The sequence below is a fragment of the Cyanistes caeruleus genome, chromosome 24 (genome assembly GCF_971803275.1).
Source record: "Cyanistes caeruleus chromosome 24, bCyaCae1.hap1.1, whole genome shotgun sequence".
Lineage (NCBI taxonomy): Eukaryota > Metazoa > Chordata > Aves > Passeriformes > Paridae > Cyanistes > Cyanistes caeruleus.
In genome coordinates, this window is record NC_141724.1 from 3,767,961 (window position 1) to 3,788,240 (window position 20,280).

At 52.2% G+C, this 20,280-nt stretch overlaps 1 protein-coding gene across 2 annotated transcripts; it reads right to left on the reverse strand.

Annotated features, from left to right (window-relative positions):
• Nucleotides 1–212: 212 nt before the first annotated feature.
• On the reverse strand, nt 213–18,303 carry TBC1D22B (TBC1 domain family member 22B). Of its 2 annotated transcripts, XM_086862212.1 has the most exons (14): nt 18,186–18,303; nt 14,247–14,303; nt 12,993–13,312; nt 12,005–12,184; nt 11,445–11,515; nt 10,958–11,086; nt 10,477–10,542; nt 9,489–9,603; nt 2,854–2,960; nt 2,438–2,513; nt 2,057–2,184; nt 1,729–1,824; nt 1,165–1,253; nt 213–1,043 (listed from the first exon to the last, which is right to left on the reverse strand). In XM_086862212.1, the coding sequence occupies exons 1-14, from the start codon at nt 18,239–18,241 to the stop codon at nt 926–928; spliced, it is 1,608 nt and encodes a 535-aa protein (XP_086718338.1). In that variant the 5' UTR covers nt 18,242–18,303; the 3' UTR covers nt 213–925. The 2 variants fall into 2 exon arrangements, with proteins under 2 accessions (XP_086718338.1, XP_023798034.1); XM_023942266.2 differs by having other exon boundaries at nt 988–1,253.
• Between the last annotated feature and the right edge of the window lie 1,977 nt (nt 18,304–20,280).

Genomic DNA, 20,280 nt, shown 5'->3' on the forward strand with positions numbered 1-20,280 from the left:
AAGCTCCTACACTGCCCAAACCCTGAGATGGGTTTCTGTCACACCTCGGCCAGAGCTAGCACTGCAAGAACATGTCGGGGTAGAAACCTGCAGCTCTGGAACATCCCCCTCCTCCAGAAGGGTTCAAAACCCTACAACACCACAGCCAGGCATCCTTCTCAAGCATGGAGAGGATGGGGAGAACAAGGGGTGCATGTTATAAATATAAAATCTGCTACAAAGAGAAGACATATATTGTACATCTTTGACCCATATACACAAGAACACAATATACACAGAACGCCTCGGAGGAGTAGGGATGTTGTCAGGAGATTTTTGAGAGATGTTGCTCCCCTACCAGCACCCCCTCCGTGCCTTCCCCACACGCTGGATGGGGCTGTACTCAACATCAGTCACCAAAAGTTCCACCAAGCTGGCACACGTCATTCCAGGTGTGTGTGGATGGAGTGGTCGTGGCCCCTGTCGTGCCTGCCCTGCTGCCCTGGGGGAGAGGTAGGCGAAGAGGATGGAGAGAAGGAGGGAGGGCAGGCACGAGGGACTCTCTTGTGAACCCACAAAGTGCTTGGGGGGTCTCTGGACCCTTGGAGCAAAGGTAGGCCCTGAGAGAAACTTCTTGCCCTGCCACCCTCGTGGGGAAGGATTCTGTGGCCAGGCAGGTCTCTGATAAGGCATTTTCATCTGGGAGTTGGCGCAGTGTCAGAAGAGAGGAGGGAGCAGATGGGGCAGCGCATGTGGTGTAGGGCAACGGGAGGCAGCAAAGCCGAAGTGGTCCCAGCCAGACAAGCCCAGGACAGGGAGTGGAGAGGACAGGAGGGCTTCATCTCCGGCTCAGTTTATCTGTAAATCTTCCCGCATGTTCTCCCTCGGCCCCTTGAAGCCTCCCTTCCTGGCATGAGCCAGCAGCATGGAATGAAATACTGAGTTGTCAAAATGGCACATCCAGGCGCATGGAGTGGCAGACAGGCACACGTTCAGAGTTAAGACAAGAGTTCAGGTGAGCTTTGTACAGCAAGGAGCAGCTCCTGGCTGGGATGTCCGAGGACCTGGGATGACAAAAATGCCACAGTGATCAGATCGGGCCAGGACGAGGGGCGGGCATGGGAGAGAGGAGCCAGTCTGGGCACCTATCGGCGGTAATGGTTTGGGGCATCTGCAAACATGTACTTGAGTCTGTAAGCTTCAGCCAGCAGCAGCCCAATCTCTTCATTACCCCAGTGTATCGTGGGCAGGTTTTGTAGCAACATCAAAAGGCCCTGGAAGAGGGGAAGGTGTTTAGTTTGGAGAGGCTGAAGGCAGAGCATAGATCCAGTGCAGGCTGGGGGCTGGCCTGAGCAGTGGCAGCAGTGCTTAGTAACTTTTACCCACCACACTTGCAGTCTGAAAGGTTCAGGGACAACATCAAGATGTGCTTGGGTCTAGATCTGAACCAGTGAAGCACCCCAAGCCTCTTGGAATAAAGGGTGCTGTTACAGGGTTACAGCTGGACACAAGAGGGCAAACACTGATCAGAGCCGAGATCTGATCAGGAATGGGATGTTTGAACCCTCCAACAGCTCAGTTCTCTGTCCTTATCACCAAGGCCTAGTTACTTCTAGGCAAAGCTCCTGTGACCTGGTCTTGGAGCCAGCTCTGACAGCTGTCTATGTCCACACTGGGCTCCCAACCAGAGCAACTCCCTCCCTTCTATTTCCCTTCCCCAGGAAATCATCCCCAACCCCAGGGTCGTACTTGGAAATCTTCCTCATCCAGGATCTCCTTCCGCCACTTGATCAAGAAGGCAGCACAGACGTACAGGTGGAAATGGGAGAATCCTTCTGGCTCTGACTGTGGACAGCAAAACTCTGTGTGAATTCCTTCAGCTCAACTGGAGAATGACCCCCAGACACAGATGTCCTACTGGGCTACCCATCACCCAGCTGGCTGTAAACATCCTGGGGCCACACTGCTTCATTTCCCTCAGCACCCCAGCTGGTGCCAGGAGACCTCTGTCCTCATGGGGACAGGGACCCAGGTGACAGTGACAAGCCAGGCAGGGAGGGCAGTGGAGCCTGCATACCTGGTAGGTGTCCCAGAGGCGGATGGTGCAGCGAAGGGGCAGCTCCCTCATGAGCAGGTTGTTCATCCAGCGAAAGGCAAACTGCAGGTACTCGACCTCGTACTTCCTAAAGTGATTATGTACCTGCTCTGAAACAGCACATTTCACTTACACACCTGGGGCTCACAGTGCCCCAGCTCTGCACGCTGCTCACAGCTGAGACCTTTTTCTCCTAAATTCCTCCTCTCCTCACCCTGTGCTGTCACCAGGTTTCTGGCTGACCCTGCCCTGCTCTGGTTCTGTGGGTGTTGTAAGAGATCTCTAACCCTGCCCTGAGAGTTGTCCCAAAGGAGGCCTCCCTCCCTCTGCTGACAAACCTGAGCAGACTCCCGTGTCACCTACCATCAATGCGGCTGACCAGCTCCTCCAGGGCTTTCACTTTCTTCTGGATCCCTGGCTGTGCAAAGGTGTAATTGTCCTGTAGGGAGAGGCCCTGAGTCAGAAGCAGCAGCTTTAATAGCAGCTAGAAATTATCAAACCCAGATCAGCAATTGGGATGAGATTATCATGAGCCAAGGAGACAGGGCTCTTGAGCACCAGGATTGTCTGCCTGCTGTGAGTTCCCTGGTCAGGACAGGGCCATCTGGGCAGCCACAGCACCCACCTCCCCAGGATTTCACCAACAGATTTAGCTCAGTGAAGTAGCAAAACCTCCCTAATGCTGGAGCATGCAGAATACTCCCTCAGTCAGGGAGTGGAGACAAGCACACTGCCACCCCAGCGAGAGCAAAGGAATTCCTGTGGCCCCAGGGGCTCACCTGTATCCCATCCAACAGCTTGCTCATGCACCAAAAACTGTCGGCTTCGATGCTCCGTAAAACATCCTGGGACAGGTTTGTCACGTCAAAGTTTTCCACATCCTCCTCTGCAAAACGGAGTGGGAAGAGCATCAGGGAGATGGGGAACACCAGGGACATGGGACAATCCCAGGGACTTTATCGGGCTAAAGCTTTGCAGGAGGCACTGTAACAGTCCCTGTGTGTTAGGGATCTGTCTGGCACAGTCACAGCACCCATGCACTCACCTATTTCTCCAACTGAGCTGAAGAACCCCAGAAGACTTGTTGATCATGCCCTGAACCCAGTCCACCTCCCCAGGGAAGCATGGGAGGGATCCCCACAGCACTTCTGTCGTCCTTCTGGGACAAGGGCTGTGCAGGGACAAAGATCCGGCACTTTGGAACCCCTTTACACAGAGCACACCTGCCGTGGGGGACAGCAGGTCTCTGCCAGCTGGGAGCACCACAGGGAGAACTGGGAGAGGAGAAACCTTCACTACAGCCAGGAACCAGGGAAGGAAACACTGCCCATGGCTTGGGGCAGCACAAGGGAGCTGCCAGTTCCTGCTCCCAGCTGGATTCATCAGCATCACCCCAGGACCAAAGCACAACAAAGGCACCCAAGCCCAGAGGCTGCCAGCTTTGAGGACTCATGAGAAAGAACTGCCAAAGCTTCAGGAACCTCTCTAGGAGAGCAGGACCCTCAGGCATAGCTGTGAGGACCCAAAATCATGCAAAGATCTTCCTGGGCATCAAAAAAGACACTGAGTTAAATCCAGCACAGGGACAGCTGGGCAATGTGGCAGACAGGGCTCAGCTTCATGGGGTTTCTGCCTCTCCTGGAGCCCAGCTGGCAGGAGGGCTCCAGCAAACAGAAGCTGTCCCAAGCACAGAAGAGGCTCAGTGTCGGGAAGCAGAGATTTGTGCAAGTTTATTTTTCAGACCCAGTGGGAGTCTGACAGCACAAGGATCAGTGGCAGCTCTGTCCCCAAAGGGTTCTCACAGAGTAAAAAAGACTGCTTGCTTTTAGATGGGCTTGTGAACCCCTCAGAGCGTGTAAGAGGATAGAATGACAGTGGTGCTGCCTGAGCTTGGAGCAGAATCACCTGCTCCAAGCCAGGCTCACCTTAACTGGCGGCTGGAGGGGGAAACAGCCATAGGAAGGCAGTGGGCCTGGGGTGGGGAGACAGTCAGGAGACACAGGTCTAGCTCTCCTGGATTAACTGACCCAGCAGTTCCCTCCCTTTTCTCCTTGGGAAGAGAGCACCCACCACGCTGCTGTCATGCCACTAAATCAGATCAAATAACAGGGCCAAGCTGGCCCATTTCCCATTTCAGAGGCTCAGAAATCCTGGCAAGCATCTTTGATATTCCTCCGAAAAAAGCAAGAGAAGGAGAAAGATGGGGCTTGGGTCTGGAGCCAGGCCACCCTCTTGGCTCAGATACACTGCAGGCACTGCCACAGGCTGGGGAAAACCAACACCAACAGATCCTGCCTGAAGGAGGAAAGGCAGGACAGAGCCAGTGACTCCAACACTGCTCCCACCTCTGCTTCTCCTGTGGGGCAGAGCTCGGCTCCAGAGCAAACTGCCACCAGGAGCTTTAGGGACAAACAAGAGCTTAACCCACTCATCTCACAATCTTGTAGTGCAGAAAGAATAGCAAAGCTATTTTCTAGCTGCACTTCATCATCACTGTGCAAAACTGTCACTCTGCTGCTGGCTTCTCTACAGCCACTCTCACATGGTCCAGGTAGGGACAAAGACAGGCAAAATCTGTTTAGTGTGCATCTCCTTCCCGATGTCTTGCAGAGAGGAAGGTGGATGGGCAGGAAGGACCAGGACAGGGACATGTGGACACCCAGGACTGGTGGCAAAGGCCGGCTCAGCCCTGAGGGAATGAGCCCTGTGCAAAGATCTGCCTGTGGATGGAGGATCATGATGGAGCAGGGACTGTGGTTACCTGGCAGGGAACAGCCTGCTGCTTGCACCACCACGGGGACAAGAGAAGCAGCTCTGCCAGCACCCCCATGTCAAAGCAAAACAGTGGCAGGAGATTCCCAGCAGGAGCCAACACACATTGCAGGAGGCTTTGAACCAAACCCCAGGTGCCTGGGATGTGGCTCAGCACAAACATCTGCTTAGCAGCAGCACAGAAGAGGCCTCATGAAAAGGAGATGCCCAACATATGGCTCTGAGAGGGACTGAAAGGAAACCACTGGCTTGGTGATGGCCACACCGAGCCCAGGGGCAACAAGGGCTCAACAAAAGCAAAGTTCCTGTGAGTGACATTTCAGAAGAGCTCAAGAAGGGCACAGGAGAAGTGAAAGACCAGAGAGGCCAGGGCTCCATGCACCCCCATCTCTGCTTTCCATAGGGAGGCTTTAATGACTCTCCATATTCTGGCAGTGGGGGTTCAGGGCAAGACTGGACAGCTGAAGGAGAGTTAAGCCCAGTCTCAGCTCACAAATTCCCACAGCTCTGGGCAAGTCTGCAGTGCCTGCAGTGTGCCCCAGGCCCATGGAGGTCAGGATGAGTGGTGACACAAGTGTTCCCATTCCCTTCACCCAAGTTTCTGCTCCTGCTTGCAGGGAAACCATGTCTTCATTGCACAGTGATTAGGACTTAGCGACAAAGCCAGCTAGAAGCAATACTTCCCATGGAACTGCTCCTCTCAACAGCCCTGCTGTGGCACCAAACAGGTGCCAAAGCCAGGACAACCTCTTAGGCAAGGCCTGGAATCAGGGATGGAAGTGGTGTCACACAGGCAGCGAGTACTGGGAGAGACTGCAGGGCACTCCTGGGGATGCTGAACTCACCTCAGCTCTGTCATTGCCGTCCTAAATGCAAAGACAAGCCCTGAGAGCTGGGAGTGACTCAGCAGAGGGGCTTGCAGGGCCTGAGCTGGGAGGGACTGAAAGCTCAGTATCCCTGTGCTTGTTATGCCCTCTCTGATGACCTGGAAAAACAGGGATATGGTTTCCCCAGGAGGTGCTAAGCTGTCATTCCTTCCCCAATTCCTCAGCTGCCAGACCATTTCCCTTCATCCCCATACTCTCCAGAGGTGCTGGGAGCCTGTACCCATCCAGAGGGCACCAATAACAAGCTCAGCTGCTCCTGCAGCCTCAACATCTCCCTCAAGCTCTTCCTCAGTAGCACCTGCAGCAGAAGCCATCAGTCAGGAGGAAGAATTACTCCAGCTGTGGATCTGTCAGTGGCAGGAGCCCAAAGCTTCCATGCTTTTTGCCAAGTAGCTGAGGCAGTAGTGTCCATGCAGGAGGCAGGGAAAGCATCACAGGAGATGAGCCAGCTTGCCATGTTAGGGCAAAGGAGAAAACACCACAGCTAAACCTATCCCACATGCCACGGATGCAGTCTGCAGTCTGCTCAGCACTGGGAAGAAGCAGCAGGTCTGGATCCAGACTGGATGGGAAAAGCAACTGGTCCCAACTGGCAGAAGGTGTCTGGGGAGTTCAGACAAGGTCTGGAAAACTCTGGGGATAAGCTTCTTCCTGCCTCAGCCTAGCTCGTGTTTTCTGGTCAAAGGGGCACACACACACTGGATTCAAGGTATTGCTCAGAAAGAAGAGGCAGACAGTGTCAGTGGGATGCCTTCAGGAGGGATGTCAGTGGGATGCCTCAGGAGATGCAAGTTAATAATGGGCTCATCCAGTCCCCAAAACACCCCGGGCAGCTGAGAGAAACAGCTTCCTGTGAATGATTTCCCTTCAGTTCCCCCCTCCTTCAGGACCTGGAGAGGACCATATTCTTCCTGCACCTTCCATGGTGGTGATGGAAAGAAATCAAGTCAGAAGCACTGCAGTGTGGGTGCTCTCACCCTGCCCCGAGGCAGCTGTGTTTAATGTCGCTGCACACAAGGGCCTGGAGTTTGTTGGGTAACTGCTGACTGTTTCATTGTTTGTGTCAACTTCAAACAAAGGAAGCTGCTAAACTGTTCCATGGAAGTGACTGCTAAGCTACAAACTGTTCACTGCCCAAAGCACTCTCCTTTTCCCCGTTCCCATCTTCCCCTTTTCCAGTCCTTGCAGGGGATGCCAGACAAGCCCACTGAAGGATGTTTCAGGCCTTGGGCTGGTAACAAAAATAGTGAAGATATTAACAACCAGACACATCAATCAGCTGGTGAGCTCCAAAGAGAGATTTTAACTCATCTGTAGAAAAGATGGTTTGTTGTCTGCAAATGCAATACCTGCCCAAAGCACGGATGATGGATCAGAAGTCTACAATGGACTTGGCAGTTGGGACCAGCCTGTGAGGCTGCTCCATGAGAAGTCCCTGGACTGAGCAGCAGAAGAACAGGGTGCCATCCCACCCTTGTGCTTCACAGCTAAGCAACATCACCAGCTCTGATGCAAACATCCCAGGGGACAATGGTGGGCAACCAGGCACAGGAGCCAGCTGGTAGCACACTGGACTCCTTCAGGGATCTTGTGGTCAGCAGAACACGTGCTCTGAAAGGAGAGAAGGGGCAGCAAAACTGAGATTTGAGGATGGAGCCAGTGCTGGTGCCAACTTCCCAGAGGAAGCTTTCCAGAAAATGTAAGGGAAAATTTTCCAGGCCAGTTGTACACTCCCCTGTGAGCATGGGAATACCCACAGGTGACACACAGGTGTGTGAGCCCTAAGTGGCTCCGTGGGCAGGGACTCGCTGAGCCATACAGGCTGTTCCCTTTCCCAAGGAAGATACAGCTTGAAAAATACAGGGAGAATTTCCTTTGAAGAGACTTCCCACAGAAAGGTGAGCTGTCCCTGGGGGTGTGCTGCACAAGGATTACCAACCTGTGCAAGGCCTCTTCTGCTGCAAGGACTTGGGTGCAGCACAGACTGAGCTGATACAGGCTCCAGGGATCCTGAGAATCAGTGATCCAGCATGGAGAGCCCTCAGCCCTGCCTGCCCAGCTCCTCAGGGGCCTGTCTGCAAAGGCAGCTGTAGAGAGGAGGCTCCAAATCAATGACTTAAATCCTGTTACAGAGGGGTTATAAGGGACTGACCACTGCCAGCTCTTCCCCGTGGAAATTAGAGGCAATTTTTGATTTATCTTTCAACTCTGCTACACAGACCAGGGAGCAGGTAGCCACCACGACAGCTCATGACCCAATGGCTGGCTTTGAGTCCCAGGCTCTGGAGACAGAAGGGTTGTTGTTGCTCGGCCAAATTCAGCACAGCTGCTCTCCCAAAGAGGAATTTTTCCCTGCAACCCAAGTTTCAGAGAGAGTTGGAAACAGGAAGGCCACATCCAGAGAGGAAGCTTCAGTAGGGGTGAAAACAACCCTGTAAAGATGGGGAGAAGCTTCAGATGGGGATGAAAACAGCCCTGGTAGATGGTGAGAAGCATGAACCCAGCACAGAGCCTAACAGGGCCAACATCAGCTGCTACATGCAGGGAGAGCTAATCCCTGACACCCAACAGGGTATAGGACTGCAGGAAGTCACACCAGGTAATACAGGCAGCTCTGATGATTCACACCAGCTCCCTTCTTGCCTAGGTCACTCACTGTGCATGGCTCTGCTCCTAACGCAATAAATCAATTCTGAGCAAGTGGCCTCTGCCAGCACTGAATGCCATGGATGCTGCTCAGGCCATAGGAGAAGCCCCTCAAAGGGAACCTGCTCAGATCTGATCTTCCCACAGAAGGGAATTCACTCCAGCTGCCATCAGAGACACACTTGGTGCCTTCTCCTTCAGGCTGTGAGGAGCAACAGCACTTCCCAGGGACCAACCCTGACCACACTGGCTCTTTCAGTGGCAAGCAAGGTGGCTCAGCCCTTCACAAGGTCCTCAGCAGAGGCAGATTACTACCACTTTACAAAGCCTTAGCTTGATAGCACAAGGCTTTCACTCACTTCAACTTTTGGATCAGATCTTAAAAATATTTATTCAACAGGATTTCTGACACTAATACAGCCTTACGAATTCATTTTCTCTTCTATTTACAGAGGATGCTAAGAGCCTTTAAACATAGAGATTATGACATCCCAGCATTAATGTCAACTCCAAAACACAGCTAGAGCCAGAGAAGGAATAAAAATACCATGGGTGGAAAGGACTTAAACGCCAGCTAAAAGCCAGTGGCTGACAAGAAATCCAGAAGCAGCAGGGAGAAATCAGTTTGCTTTCTGAAACTATCAGTTTGAGGCACACACACACCTGTTACTAGCAGCAAAGGAGGGAATCTGTATTTAAAGTTTCTTTTACATTCTCAGCAGGGCCTCTAAACTTCACACATTCCTTCTAGAGCAGGCACTGTCTGCCAAGTCCCAGCTTTGAAAGCAAGACTCTCCTCCAATTCTATAGATCATGGCTCCCTCAGTGACTAGAAGTTCCCATTCCCCTCCAAGCTGTGAGGTTGTTAAGTGCATTGAAATGCAAACCCACCCTTAGTATTTCACCTTCTGTGGGGCTCAGCAAGATTATGAAACTGAAGTCAATTCAACCAGAGAGGAGAGATACAGAGGTACAACTTCAGCCTGGCCCAGGCACTCTGAAGGAAAAGAACATCATCCCCTTCTCCAGCAGAGAAAGTTTTCCTCATGTCAGCATTTCACACCACTTCAAACGCCATGGTCAGGAGTGCTTACAGCAGCGTCACTTACCAACGTGCTCAGAGAGGAACACAACAAAGAACGGGGTGACCAGGTCATTGATGCCCTGCACATAGCCGCTGGCTGGGTGGCGAATGGCCCAGATAAACAGGATTCTCTCAAAAATCTAGGGAAGAACCAGGGAAAGCAGGTACCTGCATTAGCCATGCACAAAGGGAAGGTAGAAAAGTGTAACTGCTAAGCTCAGGGAATGCAGACCATGCACTGACAGGCTTTTCTGTAGTAGTAAGGTAATGTTAGAAGCATAAAAGTCCTAGGAGAGACTCCTGTGTCATCCACAAATCCCACACACAGGCCAGCTCACTCTTCAGACAAGATAGTCCAAGCTCTTCATCAAAACCTCTGCCTGAAGAAATGCAGACCCAACTTTTCAAATCCCAGACAGTTTAATATCCACAGGACAGGGCTGCCTCTTGGCAGAGCAGCCTCCTTGGCAGAACATCAGTTGGGAAGATTAGGTATCAGCACAGCACTTCCAGAAAAACACCACAGATCAGGACACTTCCCGACAGGGCAGCCTCCCTCACAACAACCAACATTCCCAGACTGCCCCAAGCCCCTGGACACCATGCTCTGACACACACTGAGCTTGTCTCCAGGGAGGACAGGTGCTCACACCTCCTGGCTACCTATCAAACCCTTCCCTGCCCAGGTTGCTCCCATAAAAGAGGTTTTGAAGCAAAACAGAACTATTCCTGTGTTCTGGTTCAAACGCCTTCAATTTGTCTCGAAACAAAAGCTTCAAGTTTTTTACCAGCTCTTGGCTACATCTTGCCAAAGAAGAGATCATCTCGTAACCCCAAAGCTCCAAGTTTGATGTCTTTCAGAAACATGGGACAAGACCAGACAGTTCCAGGAGGTATTTGCATCAGGAGCTGTCAGGCAGGGAAGTTTCCCAACAAAGTTAATTCCCTAGGAGCAGTCACTCCCCACACACATCCCATGGCAAATGCAGGGCAGGAGCCTCACCCCACCTTACCTCCTGAACAAGGGGCTGCTGGAAGAGGGGAATGAGTGGGTTGGTCCTTGGAATGTCAATGTGGATCTGGAAAAGAAGGTGAGTTACACACACCAGCTGTGCTTTCCAGGGGCAAAATAACTTGTCACAGGCTAACAGTGGGGAATCTACCATCAGTGTTCCCCCAGGCAAGAGCTGACAAGCACAGTGAGCTGCACAATGGGCTACAGATGACAGCTGTACTGAGAAAATCATCTACACTTATCTGCAGTCTGCTCTGCTCATGTGCAGGCAGGTAGTTCAGAACCGAAATTTACTATTAGATCTATTTAGGAAAAGCTTTAACAAGGACAGAACCATGGTGCCTTTTCCCCAAAGAGAAGACGACTCCTAGCTACAGCTAGAGCGAGTTCTGGCATGACCACACCCATGGGGACAAGTAGCAGCAAGAGAAGAGGAGAGGGCTATATCCAAAGCAGAAAGGCAGGAGGAGGGTTCCTACTTGTCTGTAGGTGTCCTGGTGGTGCTCCTCATTCCGGGAGTCGTAGTACTGCTGGATGAAGCCGAAGTATTCCTCCCTTTTCCGCTGCAGGGTCAGCTTCCGGCGCTCCGAGTTGGCAGGGAGATAGCCCTGTGTTGGGAAAACTCAGCTCAGGGGAGACCCTCTTTCCTCACCAGCCTTTCTAATCCTGCCAGCTGTGCACCCACAGACATCAGGCACACAACTCTGGAGCTCAGGAAATAGCTTTCACGGAATTTGGCCTTCCCAGCCCCCAAAAGAGAGTGAACCACCCAGTCCCCACACCAATCTGGGCTTTGAGCTCAGAGAGGATGCAGCAATGGCACTCCCTGATCAAAAAACCCTACAGCTCACCTGGAAGCTGGGCACTAGAAACACACAAGCTATGGGACACAGGGAGGTGTAGAGCATGTGTCCCTGAGGTGGCCCAGTCCTCCCAGACTCCGGAGGCACAGCTCCCAGTACTTACTGACAGCAGTCTCCAAGTCACAGGCCGAACCTCTCTGGGCACACCAGGCCAGCTGCATTTTCTCAGCTCATCTGCAAACGGACAGTGGTGGCAATGGATTAGATCCTAGGCACGTCCAGGCACCACTACACCTAGAAGGAGAGGAAAGCCCAGTCTGCTCCTGCAGGCTCTGGAGACAATGAGCCTCCAGGAAGGCTCCCACACTAGCAATGACTGGGGATGTGGGTCTGCTGCAAGGAGAGCAGAGCTGATTTCAGCCCAGCTCAGGCACAGAACTGGGAGCTGCACAGTCACCAGTGTGCCAGGACCTCAGTTCTCATGCAGAGCCCAACAGCCCCCAGTGATCCCAACCATCGTGTGCAAGATGGAGAATCATTAGGGACAGACAGGAAGGGGTTGGAGGACATCACCATCTGCCAACAGAGCAATTCCTGCAAACACCCATCTGGTACAATTGCAGGCAGTGATTTTATCCACCCCAAAGCAGACCTGATGCAGGCAGCAGGCCCCCTGTGCCCTCCCCTGCTCACCCAGAGGCACCCTCATTCTGCCCCACTCACCCAGATCGGTGTTGTGGCTGGAAAGGAGCTGCCGGAACTTCTCCAGGCGCGTTTTCTCCCTCACGGTCATGGGGGGAGCCCCGGAGGCATTTTGGTCAGAGATTCGGGCCACAAGGGGAATGACAGGTCGGAGGGGGAGGGACTGCTGCTTCTGCAGGGGGCTCCGCACACAGGCCTCCTCTAGCAAGAACCAGATGCTGCAGTGAGCTGGGGAAGGAGGTTCCACCTCTCCAACCCCACCTCGCTCCCCCAGCCACTGTCAGACAATGCAGATTTCATCCTTCTGTTCCTCAGCACCACAGAACAGCATCGCCGGCCCACTCCAAGGGATCCGTTCACAGGCATCTGTTGTGGCTCTTCCACAACTTTCCCCCATTTCTCCCTCCTTCTCTTCCTCCTGCATCCAGACACCTGGCTTCAAGTGGATCAGACTTCCCTCCACATGTGGGTAGGACACAGGAGACACAGCAGAACTGATGTCCAGATCTGCTCTGGACATCACCCATCAAGCTAATTGCTAGTGCAGAGAGAGGAGCTGACAGGCTGTGAGTGCCATCTCCTGAGGTAATCTCACTGCACAGGCAGATGAGGCAGAGTGAGCAGGGGCTGCTGCTGCCCAATTCCCTGCCCAAGCTGTGTCAACACAACCTCAGCCAGACCTGTGCTAAGAGCAGCACACCAAACCACCGTGGAAGCAGACAGTGAGCAAGTCCCAGCAAGAACTTAACAGACCTCAAAACTGACTTAGCACCCAGAACATGTAATACTCTGGGACAGACATGTATGCAGGATATTGAGCAGCTGAGGACACAAGCCTTAAAGCCATGCCTCTGAAAATGGCTGCTTGGAGTACAGGATACTAAAAGGAAGAAAAAGCCTCTGTTGTGCTCATTGCCTCTTGCCCATACTGAGAGCAACAAGCAGCTGAGTTCAGTGGCCAAGTAAGAGAGCACTGGAGCACGAGGCTGCTCCTGAAGATGGCTCTTACCAGAGGTCCTGGAGAGCTGGGCCTCGCTGCTGGACTTTATGACCTTGCAGTTGGTGGGCAGGTCACTGAGAGCAGGCTGACACCGCTCAGGCTTCACCCGCAGCTTGCTGTGGTTCTCCAGAACCTGTGCTGCCGTGGCCTTGGCCACTTTAGAGTTCAGAGTTTGCAAAGAGGACGAGGAGGAGGAGGAGGAGAAGTCCTCATCTTCGTCATCCCCAATGTCCCAGGCATCGCTGGTACTGCGGGCAAACTCGTGGAAGCTGGAGGCTTTCTTGCTTTTCATGGGCAGCCCACTGGCCTTGGAGCGGTCCTTGATGAAGCTGCGAGCCACAGGAACAGGATCAGAGCCATGGATGAGCTCATTTTCTTTCCTCATGCCCTCACTCCAATCAGCCAATCCCTTTCTCCAGTTTCCCTGTTCCTTCTCTCAGACCTAAGGAATACATTAAGTCTCTCTGCGCTGCCCACCACCAGGAGTGGCTGTGACAGGCTGCTGTGACAGCAGTCTCAGAGGCCACAGTGGCAGCACACAGCTGGAGAAGTGCCAGCCTTCCTGGCTAGGAAGGGCAAAAGGTAGACAGGTACAATTCCTCCAGCTCTGCCTTCCCCCACCCTACACAAAACAAGTAGATTAATACCCAAAAAAAGTCTTGCAACCTGGAGAGAGGCATGTTAGAGGGCAGATAGAGCAGGTCTCCTTCCATGGACACTCCCAAAACAGCTGCAGTTGTTCTCAGCAGCCAGACCAGCCTGAGTCTTTCCTCAGGCAAAGAAGGAATTTACCCTTAAGCTACATAAGCTTACAAAGTCCACCACCTGAAGCAGGGAACTTTTGCCACTACACAGCACAGGACGGGGTCAAGGAGGCAACTCAAACCAAGAATTTTGCCTTTTCCTGCTGGAAAGGCTGCTGCAGTTCTCCAGCCTTGTAGCTGCTGGACAGCCTTACCTCTTTCTCTTAATTCCTCCAGCTCCAAAGAGGAGCAGAAGGACCAGATGCTGTTTTAAAAAAAATTAAAAAAAAGTCTGTTTCCTTTGATGTTACTGTATGGATTTCCTGGCCATAAAGGGCACCAGCAGATACGCTTTCCCTGCAAGCTTTCATAGAGCTCAAGGCAGCACCACACCCCACTGCTGTCCTTCTCTGCTGCAGTATCGTAGTGCCAGGGATGCTGGAGACCTCCACCTACTGCAGAACTGAGCCCCAAACGTGCCAGGCCTTGTGGCCTGCATCTCCAGGAGACAAACACTTACTTTTTGGTGAGCTGGGAATCCAGTGGAGGATGCTGTGCTCCATAGACAGGCTGAATGCTGCAGGAAGGGGAAAAGAAAAAAAACCAAGATGCTGTAAAAAGAGATCCTACAAATAATCTCAGCCTAAACTGGGGTCACACTTCTTGCCTGCTTTTGGGAGCAGAGAATGGAAGAACAAAAGCAGCTGCAAAAACCTTCTAATTTACAAGCCTAAAATCCAAAATGCTACGTGCAGATGAAGATTTGTTCTTTGCAGCGGCGAAGAGAAGCCTTGTTTAACTTCTTAGGCCTGGTCCAGCCTGAGGTGGGATTTGAGATCTGCTCTTTCCTGCACCACCAGCTCACTCCATTTGACCATGTGTCTCAGTCTACCTGCTGCATACACTGAGGTTTGTTCTCTTTTCCAACAAGGGGACTTCCAGTTTGGGGAAGTCACCCTCCCAGGCCCTGTGGGACAGGGAAGGACTCCATGCACTGACACTGGGCTCCTCCATAAATGTAGTTCAGGGTTTGAAGCCCATGCTGTTTCTCAGGATCACAGCCAATGCCACAGAAAAGGAATGCCTGGTACAGTACGTGGTTTGACTTGGGTCCAAATCCCGGTTTAATCAACTACTTCTTATGTGGCCTGAAGTGAGTCTCCACCTCTCAGTCCCTGGTTCCTTGGGAATCGTGGGACAAGGAGCTTGAGGGCTCCAGGCCCTACATGGGGAGCATCACCTCAGAGAGCAACTACTGAAAACATGCTCATCACTGTTTTTACAGGCTCTGGAGGTGAGACGGGGATCCTGAGTTATCACCTGCATTGGACGAACTATTCACAGTCACCCCACTCTGGAAAACAACCTCTGGAAAACAAGTCCTGCAATGCCATGGCAGAGACAAAGGCCTTTTCAGAGCTGGCACACAAGGAACAAGTTTCTCTTGGGTCAATAGAGCTGGCCTGGTTTCTAGGAGCTGCAGATGGTGCCCGGCAGTAAAACCAGCAGCGCCCAGCCATGGAGGAGAGGGATGGCAGCCTGGTGCAGCTGGGAACAAGCTGAGGATGCAGAAGCAACAGGTCCAGCTGGCAGGGAAGAGATGCAGAGAGCCAGGGCAGAGGCTGGAAACAACCACAGCACAGAGAGATCCTGGTGGAGCAGCCGAGCTAGGGGTGGGATCACTCCTGCAGTGGCTGTCCCTCGTGGCTGGAAGTCCTCACTGGCTTTATCATCGAGGATTAAGCCTAGGACCGAGTGTGATGACTAATGAGCATCTGGAAGTCAGGACAGCAATTAAGCAGAGGCACTTCCATGGGTGGACATAGCAAAGTGATGATGAGGAGGAAGAAGAACAAGCCTTCCGGATCAGCATTGCTTCCCAGTGACTTGTGGCAGCTCCCTGCAGGACAGGAGCCAGCAGAGCCTCTCCCATGCCCAGTACCAAAGTCACCCTGTCCCAGGATATCCAGCACAAGGTTCCTGCTCCCTGTCAGGGACCCACAGGCTGCCAGGGGGGAACTGCTTCAATTCACCTGTGAAGGCCTGGACTTCACAAGACCAAGGAAGGATGTGTGTTAGAGAGGAGGGGATGTGGCAGCCAGTGCTGGGGGAGGAAACCCTTTCCTGGGGTTCTGAATCAATGTTTGATACAATGGCAGAGGGTCCCACCTGCACACAGCTCTTTTTTAAACTCTTATAACCCAGACACTCCCAAAGAATCTCAAGCTGATCTAAGCTGTGCTCCCAGCCTGACTGGAGGAGTCCCCAGCTCTGTCCCAGTTTAAACTCCTTGGGGCAGGCATTTCCTGCTGCCTGAATGTTCACTGCAGGGTACAAGGGGCGACCAATCGTGTGAGTAACAATGGCTGTGCTCCCTGTGTGACACCTCACAGGATCATCCCAGGGTGTGGGTTATTGACACTACAGAGTACAACAACAGACAACTCTGTTGTCTGCTCTGACAACAGAGCACAGCCATGAAATGCCACTGCCCCTCTGGACACACAACACATTTACTTCCAGCAGGCCGTTTCTCCCCTTTTAAAACAGCATTTAAATAACCCCAGCAGACTCTGGCTGTCTAAAGAGCAGGGAATAAACAACCCATCACAGAGGACAACACACCACAGCACTCAGCCAACACATCCCTAGAAAATTACCAGGCAGAGAATAGCCAGTGCAAAAACCACAAGAGAGCACTGGAAAAACAAAACAGCATTTACCAATTCTAAAGCTACATCTAAAATCCAAACTAAATCTACAGGGGCCAAAAGCTAATGAACTTTAATAGCAAATAAAAGCTAATACAACTAAGTGACCAAACACACAAAGTGTCATGGAAAAAGAAGCTAACACAGTATCCAAGTTCCTACAAAGCCTCTCTCTGCCAGATTGTCAGGGGAAAGAAAGGAGACAGCCAAGAATCTGTACAGGAGGGTCTCCCAAAGCTTGGACAAAAAAGAAGAAAGGGTGGTTCATGTCTAGTGACCATGGATGCAGCACATCCCACCTCCACTCTCCGAGTCAGGTTGCTGAAGACCTGTTGGCGACTGTCCCTGGAAACAACCAGCGCACAAGAGGTAACAAGGCTCCTGGTTCCAGGATATCTGCCAAGCAGGCAGTTAGAAGAAGGAGAGAACACTGCCAAAAACTTCCCATGCAGAGTGTCACAGGCAGGACCAGCTGCCTGCCAGACCGGTTCAACTGGTTTGAGCTTTCCAAGGCAAAGCTCAGAAGTCCATGCAGAAGAGAGATGGTGTCCAAGACCACCAGCTGAGAGCATGGCTGAGACCTTCAGGTAAGAGACAGGAGCAGTTAGGAAATAACCCAGGGAAAGCACAGGATTTTCCTCCCACTGGAGCAGCAGAGGAGGAACAGAGAGGTCCTTGCTCTCCCTTTGCTCACCACAGACATAGATTGTCCAGCCAACTGAAGAAGTTCCACAGTGACAAGCAGATGAGTCAAAGCACATTAGAAAGAGATATTTAACTGGCCCAGCAAGACTTAAAGCCAACTAAGCATTTCAGACTGCACCCATACCCCAGGAGGCAAAGGGCAGGGTTCAGATAAGGCAAATGAGAGCAAAAGTGAGGAGCACTAGGAAGGAAAAGCACTTGAGAAAGCCTCCACAGAGAGGTTGATGCCCTCTTTCCACATCAGCCTTGCTCCCAAGGCATTGTAGGGAGCCTCTCCTTCATCAACACCAGTTTCTTCTTCCTAAATACCATGTCACACATTTCACTTGTTTCTCCCATCCCTGAGTGAGTAAAGATGCACTGAGAGGAACCAGGACATCACAGCCAGAGGAACTGAGGCAGGGGAGGTACAAACAGAGCCCTTACAGTCCTTCCTCTGGAGCAGAGGGGGACCAGCAGTGACATCCCACACAGCTGAGGGTAATGGGGGGGTTCCGTGCGTTATCAGGGTCACCCCTTGGGGACAGAGCTACTGCCACCCAAGGTGACACCTCTAAGGACTTTGGCAAAGATGAGTTTTCTTCAGTATCTGTGGAAAGGAAGATGGCACACTGGGTACCTGGCTCTGGGAATACCCCAAAGAGGCCTTCAAGGCCCCCTGATCCCTCCACCCTGCTTCCCATGGGGGGAGCACAGGGGCCCCACGCAGCCCCCACAAGCCTGCCTTGTCCTACAAATGAGGGAGCAGCTCTGACCTACGCTTGTCCCCTATACATTAATCCTTCCACCAGCAAAATTCCCGTCCCATAGCCTGCGGTGGCCCTGGCATCCCCCCTATTTCAGTGAGGAACCCCGGGGCCCCCAATCAGCTCCTCAGCCCCGCAGCCGAGACAAACCCTCCTGATATCCCCCGAGCCTTACAGGGGTGCCCTCAGCCCCAGAACCAGCCTGGGTGACAGCCCCCTCCCCAGGCTGAGCGCCGGCTCCAGCCTCCAGCCGGAGCGCGGGGGGCGCGGCCCTCGCACCCCTTCCCCGGGGCTCACCTGCCCGGCAGCTTGGCGCTCCGCTTCCAGAACTGCCTGCCGCTCTCGGCCGCCATGGCGGAGGGCGGGGCGGGCCCGGCGGGCCGGCCAGCCCGCGAGCGGGGAGCGGGAACCCCCGGCCGGCCGGCCCCCGGCGCGGCGCGGGGCGCGGAGCAAGGCGCGGCCCCCGCAGCCGCCTCAGGGCCGCCCGCCCGCAGCCCGCGGCGCCGCCATCTTGGCTCGGGGGGGGGCACAGCACCGCCATTGGTCGCTGCACGCCAGGCGTCGCGGATCCACCAATCGCGGGCGGGCACGGCCGTGACGCGCAGGGGGCGGGGCCCGCTGGGCCGGAGGGGCGGGAGAGACCACGGGGTGGTGGGCGCGGGGGGCGCCACCCGGCTCCTGCCGGGGCTGCGCGGTGACATTCCCTGGGGTTTTGGAATTTCTGCTTTTCCAGGGAATTCGCGGCGCGGTTTCATTCCTCGCCCTGGATCCCTCTCGCCTGTCTTGTGGCGTTTTAGGTCCGGTGAAGTGTCTGCTTTGGTCTGACACAGGAGCTGTTTCTGTTCAGACTTTTAGAATTAAAAATATTAAATAAATTAAAAATTGCCTCCAGGCAGCGTCGCATTTTCTGCACCAGACGGTATTATTTGTCTTTTTTTTTATTTATAGTGCATAAAGTCCATAAATAGTGCTCCAGATTGGAGTAACACCTCTCATAGTATTACTATTACTCTCCACCCCACTTACTCCCATATGGAGCACTGAAGAATAATTATACTAATGTCAAATTATGCAAATATTCTATTGTATATGCAAATTAGGGGACAACATTTTTTTCCCACTGCCACCCCATAACCAATACCAAACACCTGCAGCACAAAGAACTGCAAAAAAAGCAAAAATAAATGAAAAAAACCCCACACACATGTACAAAATAGAACAGCATAAAAAGAAAAAAACCCAAACCACATTAAAAAAATGAAAAAGCTGGCAACTGCTTCAGGACCATCAGAAACAAAGAATCCCAGCCTGGAACTGGCTCTTTCCACATTTTAAGTACCTATGGTCTGGGTATCCATGGTCTATCAATCTTGCTAATATCTACTTTCTATTCCTCTATTTATAGTTTTCATACCTGGTTGTTTTTTTTTCTTTTGTCTACTTTCTATTCTATAGTTTAGTCTACTATACTAGAATAGTATAGTCTACTATACTATTCTATAGTTTGTTGTTCATGTTTCTGGTACCCACTTCCTGTCCTTCCTTTTATTCGTGTTTCTGGTATGTACATTTTATGATACTTCTTAGTATCGTTCAATTCACCTTGCTATTGATCTTTCAAGTATCTACTTTCTACTCTCCTTGATGTTTATCTTTCTAACCTAACTTGTTAGGGTTAGCCTTAGTGTTAGGATTGATATTAGGGTTAAGGTTAGGGTTGGCTTTAATGGTTAGGGGTTAGGATTTAGGCTTAGGTTTATGGTTTGGTTTAGATTTTAGTGTTAGGGGTAGGTTTATGGTTAATGGTGAGGGTTAGGATGTGTGGTTAAGTTTAGGATAAGGGGATTAAAGTTAGGTATCGGTGTTAGTGTTGGAGTTTATGGTTGGCATCAGGGGAAAGAGTGTTTGATTTAGCTTTAGGTTTAGTAATTAGTGTTAGGTTTAGATTTGGGTTTACAGACAGTTGTTTTCCATGGGAAGAAAAGAGCTGTCCCTGGTGTCTCGGGAGCAGCTGTGGGATGACCCCTGCAAGACCAAATCCAACCAGAGCTGTCATTCCCAGCAGCTTTTTTCTGGGACCAATCCTTAGCCTTTGGCAATTTTGGGAGTGGAAAACCAACATTCATTCTAAAATTTTCAGTGTTGGAAACCAACATTTGTTCTAAAGCTGCTCCCAGCCAGAAGCTGCTGGCACTGCTTGGTGTGGCCAGCCCTGGCCTTTCCATGGTGGCCCCTCTGCTGCTCCCCGAACTCTGAGGTGCTGAGTTTTCCTTCCTGAGAAGAACCACTCTTCACAGGTGCCTTTGGCTGACAGTGAGATTCCACCTCCTAAACCTTCAAACATCCGAGGATTTCTCCCAAACTGAGGCCATTGGGACTGTCAGGTCTGGCT

Excerpts from the sequence above, each read along its gene's own strand:
- TBC1D22B (XM_086862212.1), bottom strand. The coding sequence starts at position 18,241 with ATGGCGGCCGAGAGCGGCAGGCAGTTCTGGAAGCGGAGCGCCAAGCTG. Across the intron at positions 12,185-12,992 it reads CCAGCTCTCCAGGACCTCTG|AGGAGGCCTGTGTGCGGAGC; the intron begins GTAAGAGCCATC and ends GGTTCTTGCTAG. Across the intron at positions 2,961-9,488 it reads GTTCCTCTCTGAGCACGTTG|AGGAGGATGTGGAAAACTTT; the intron begins GTAAGTGACGCT and ends TCCGTTTTGCAG.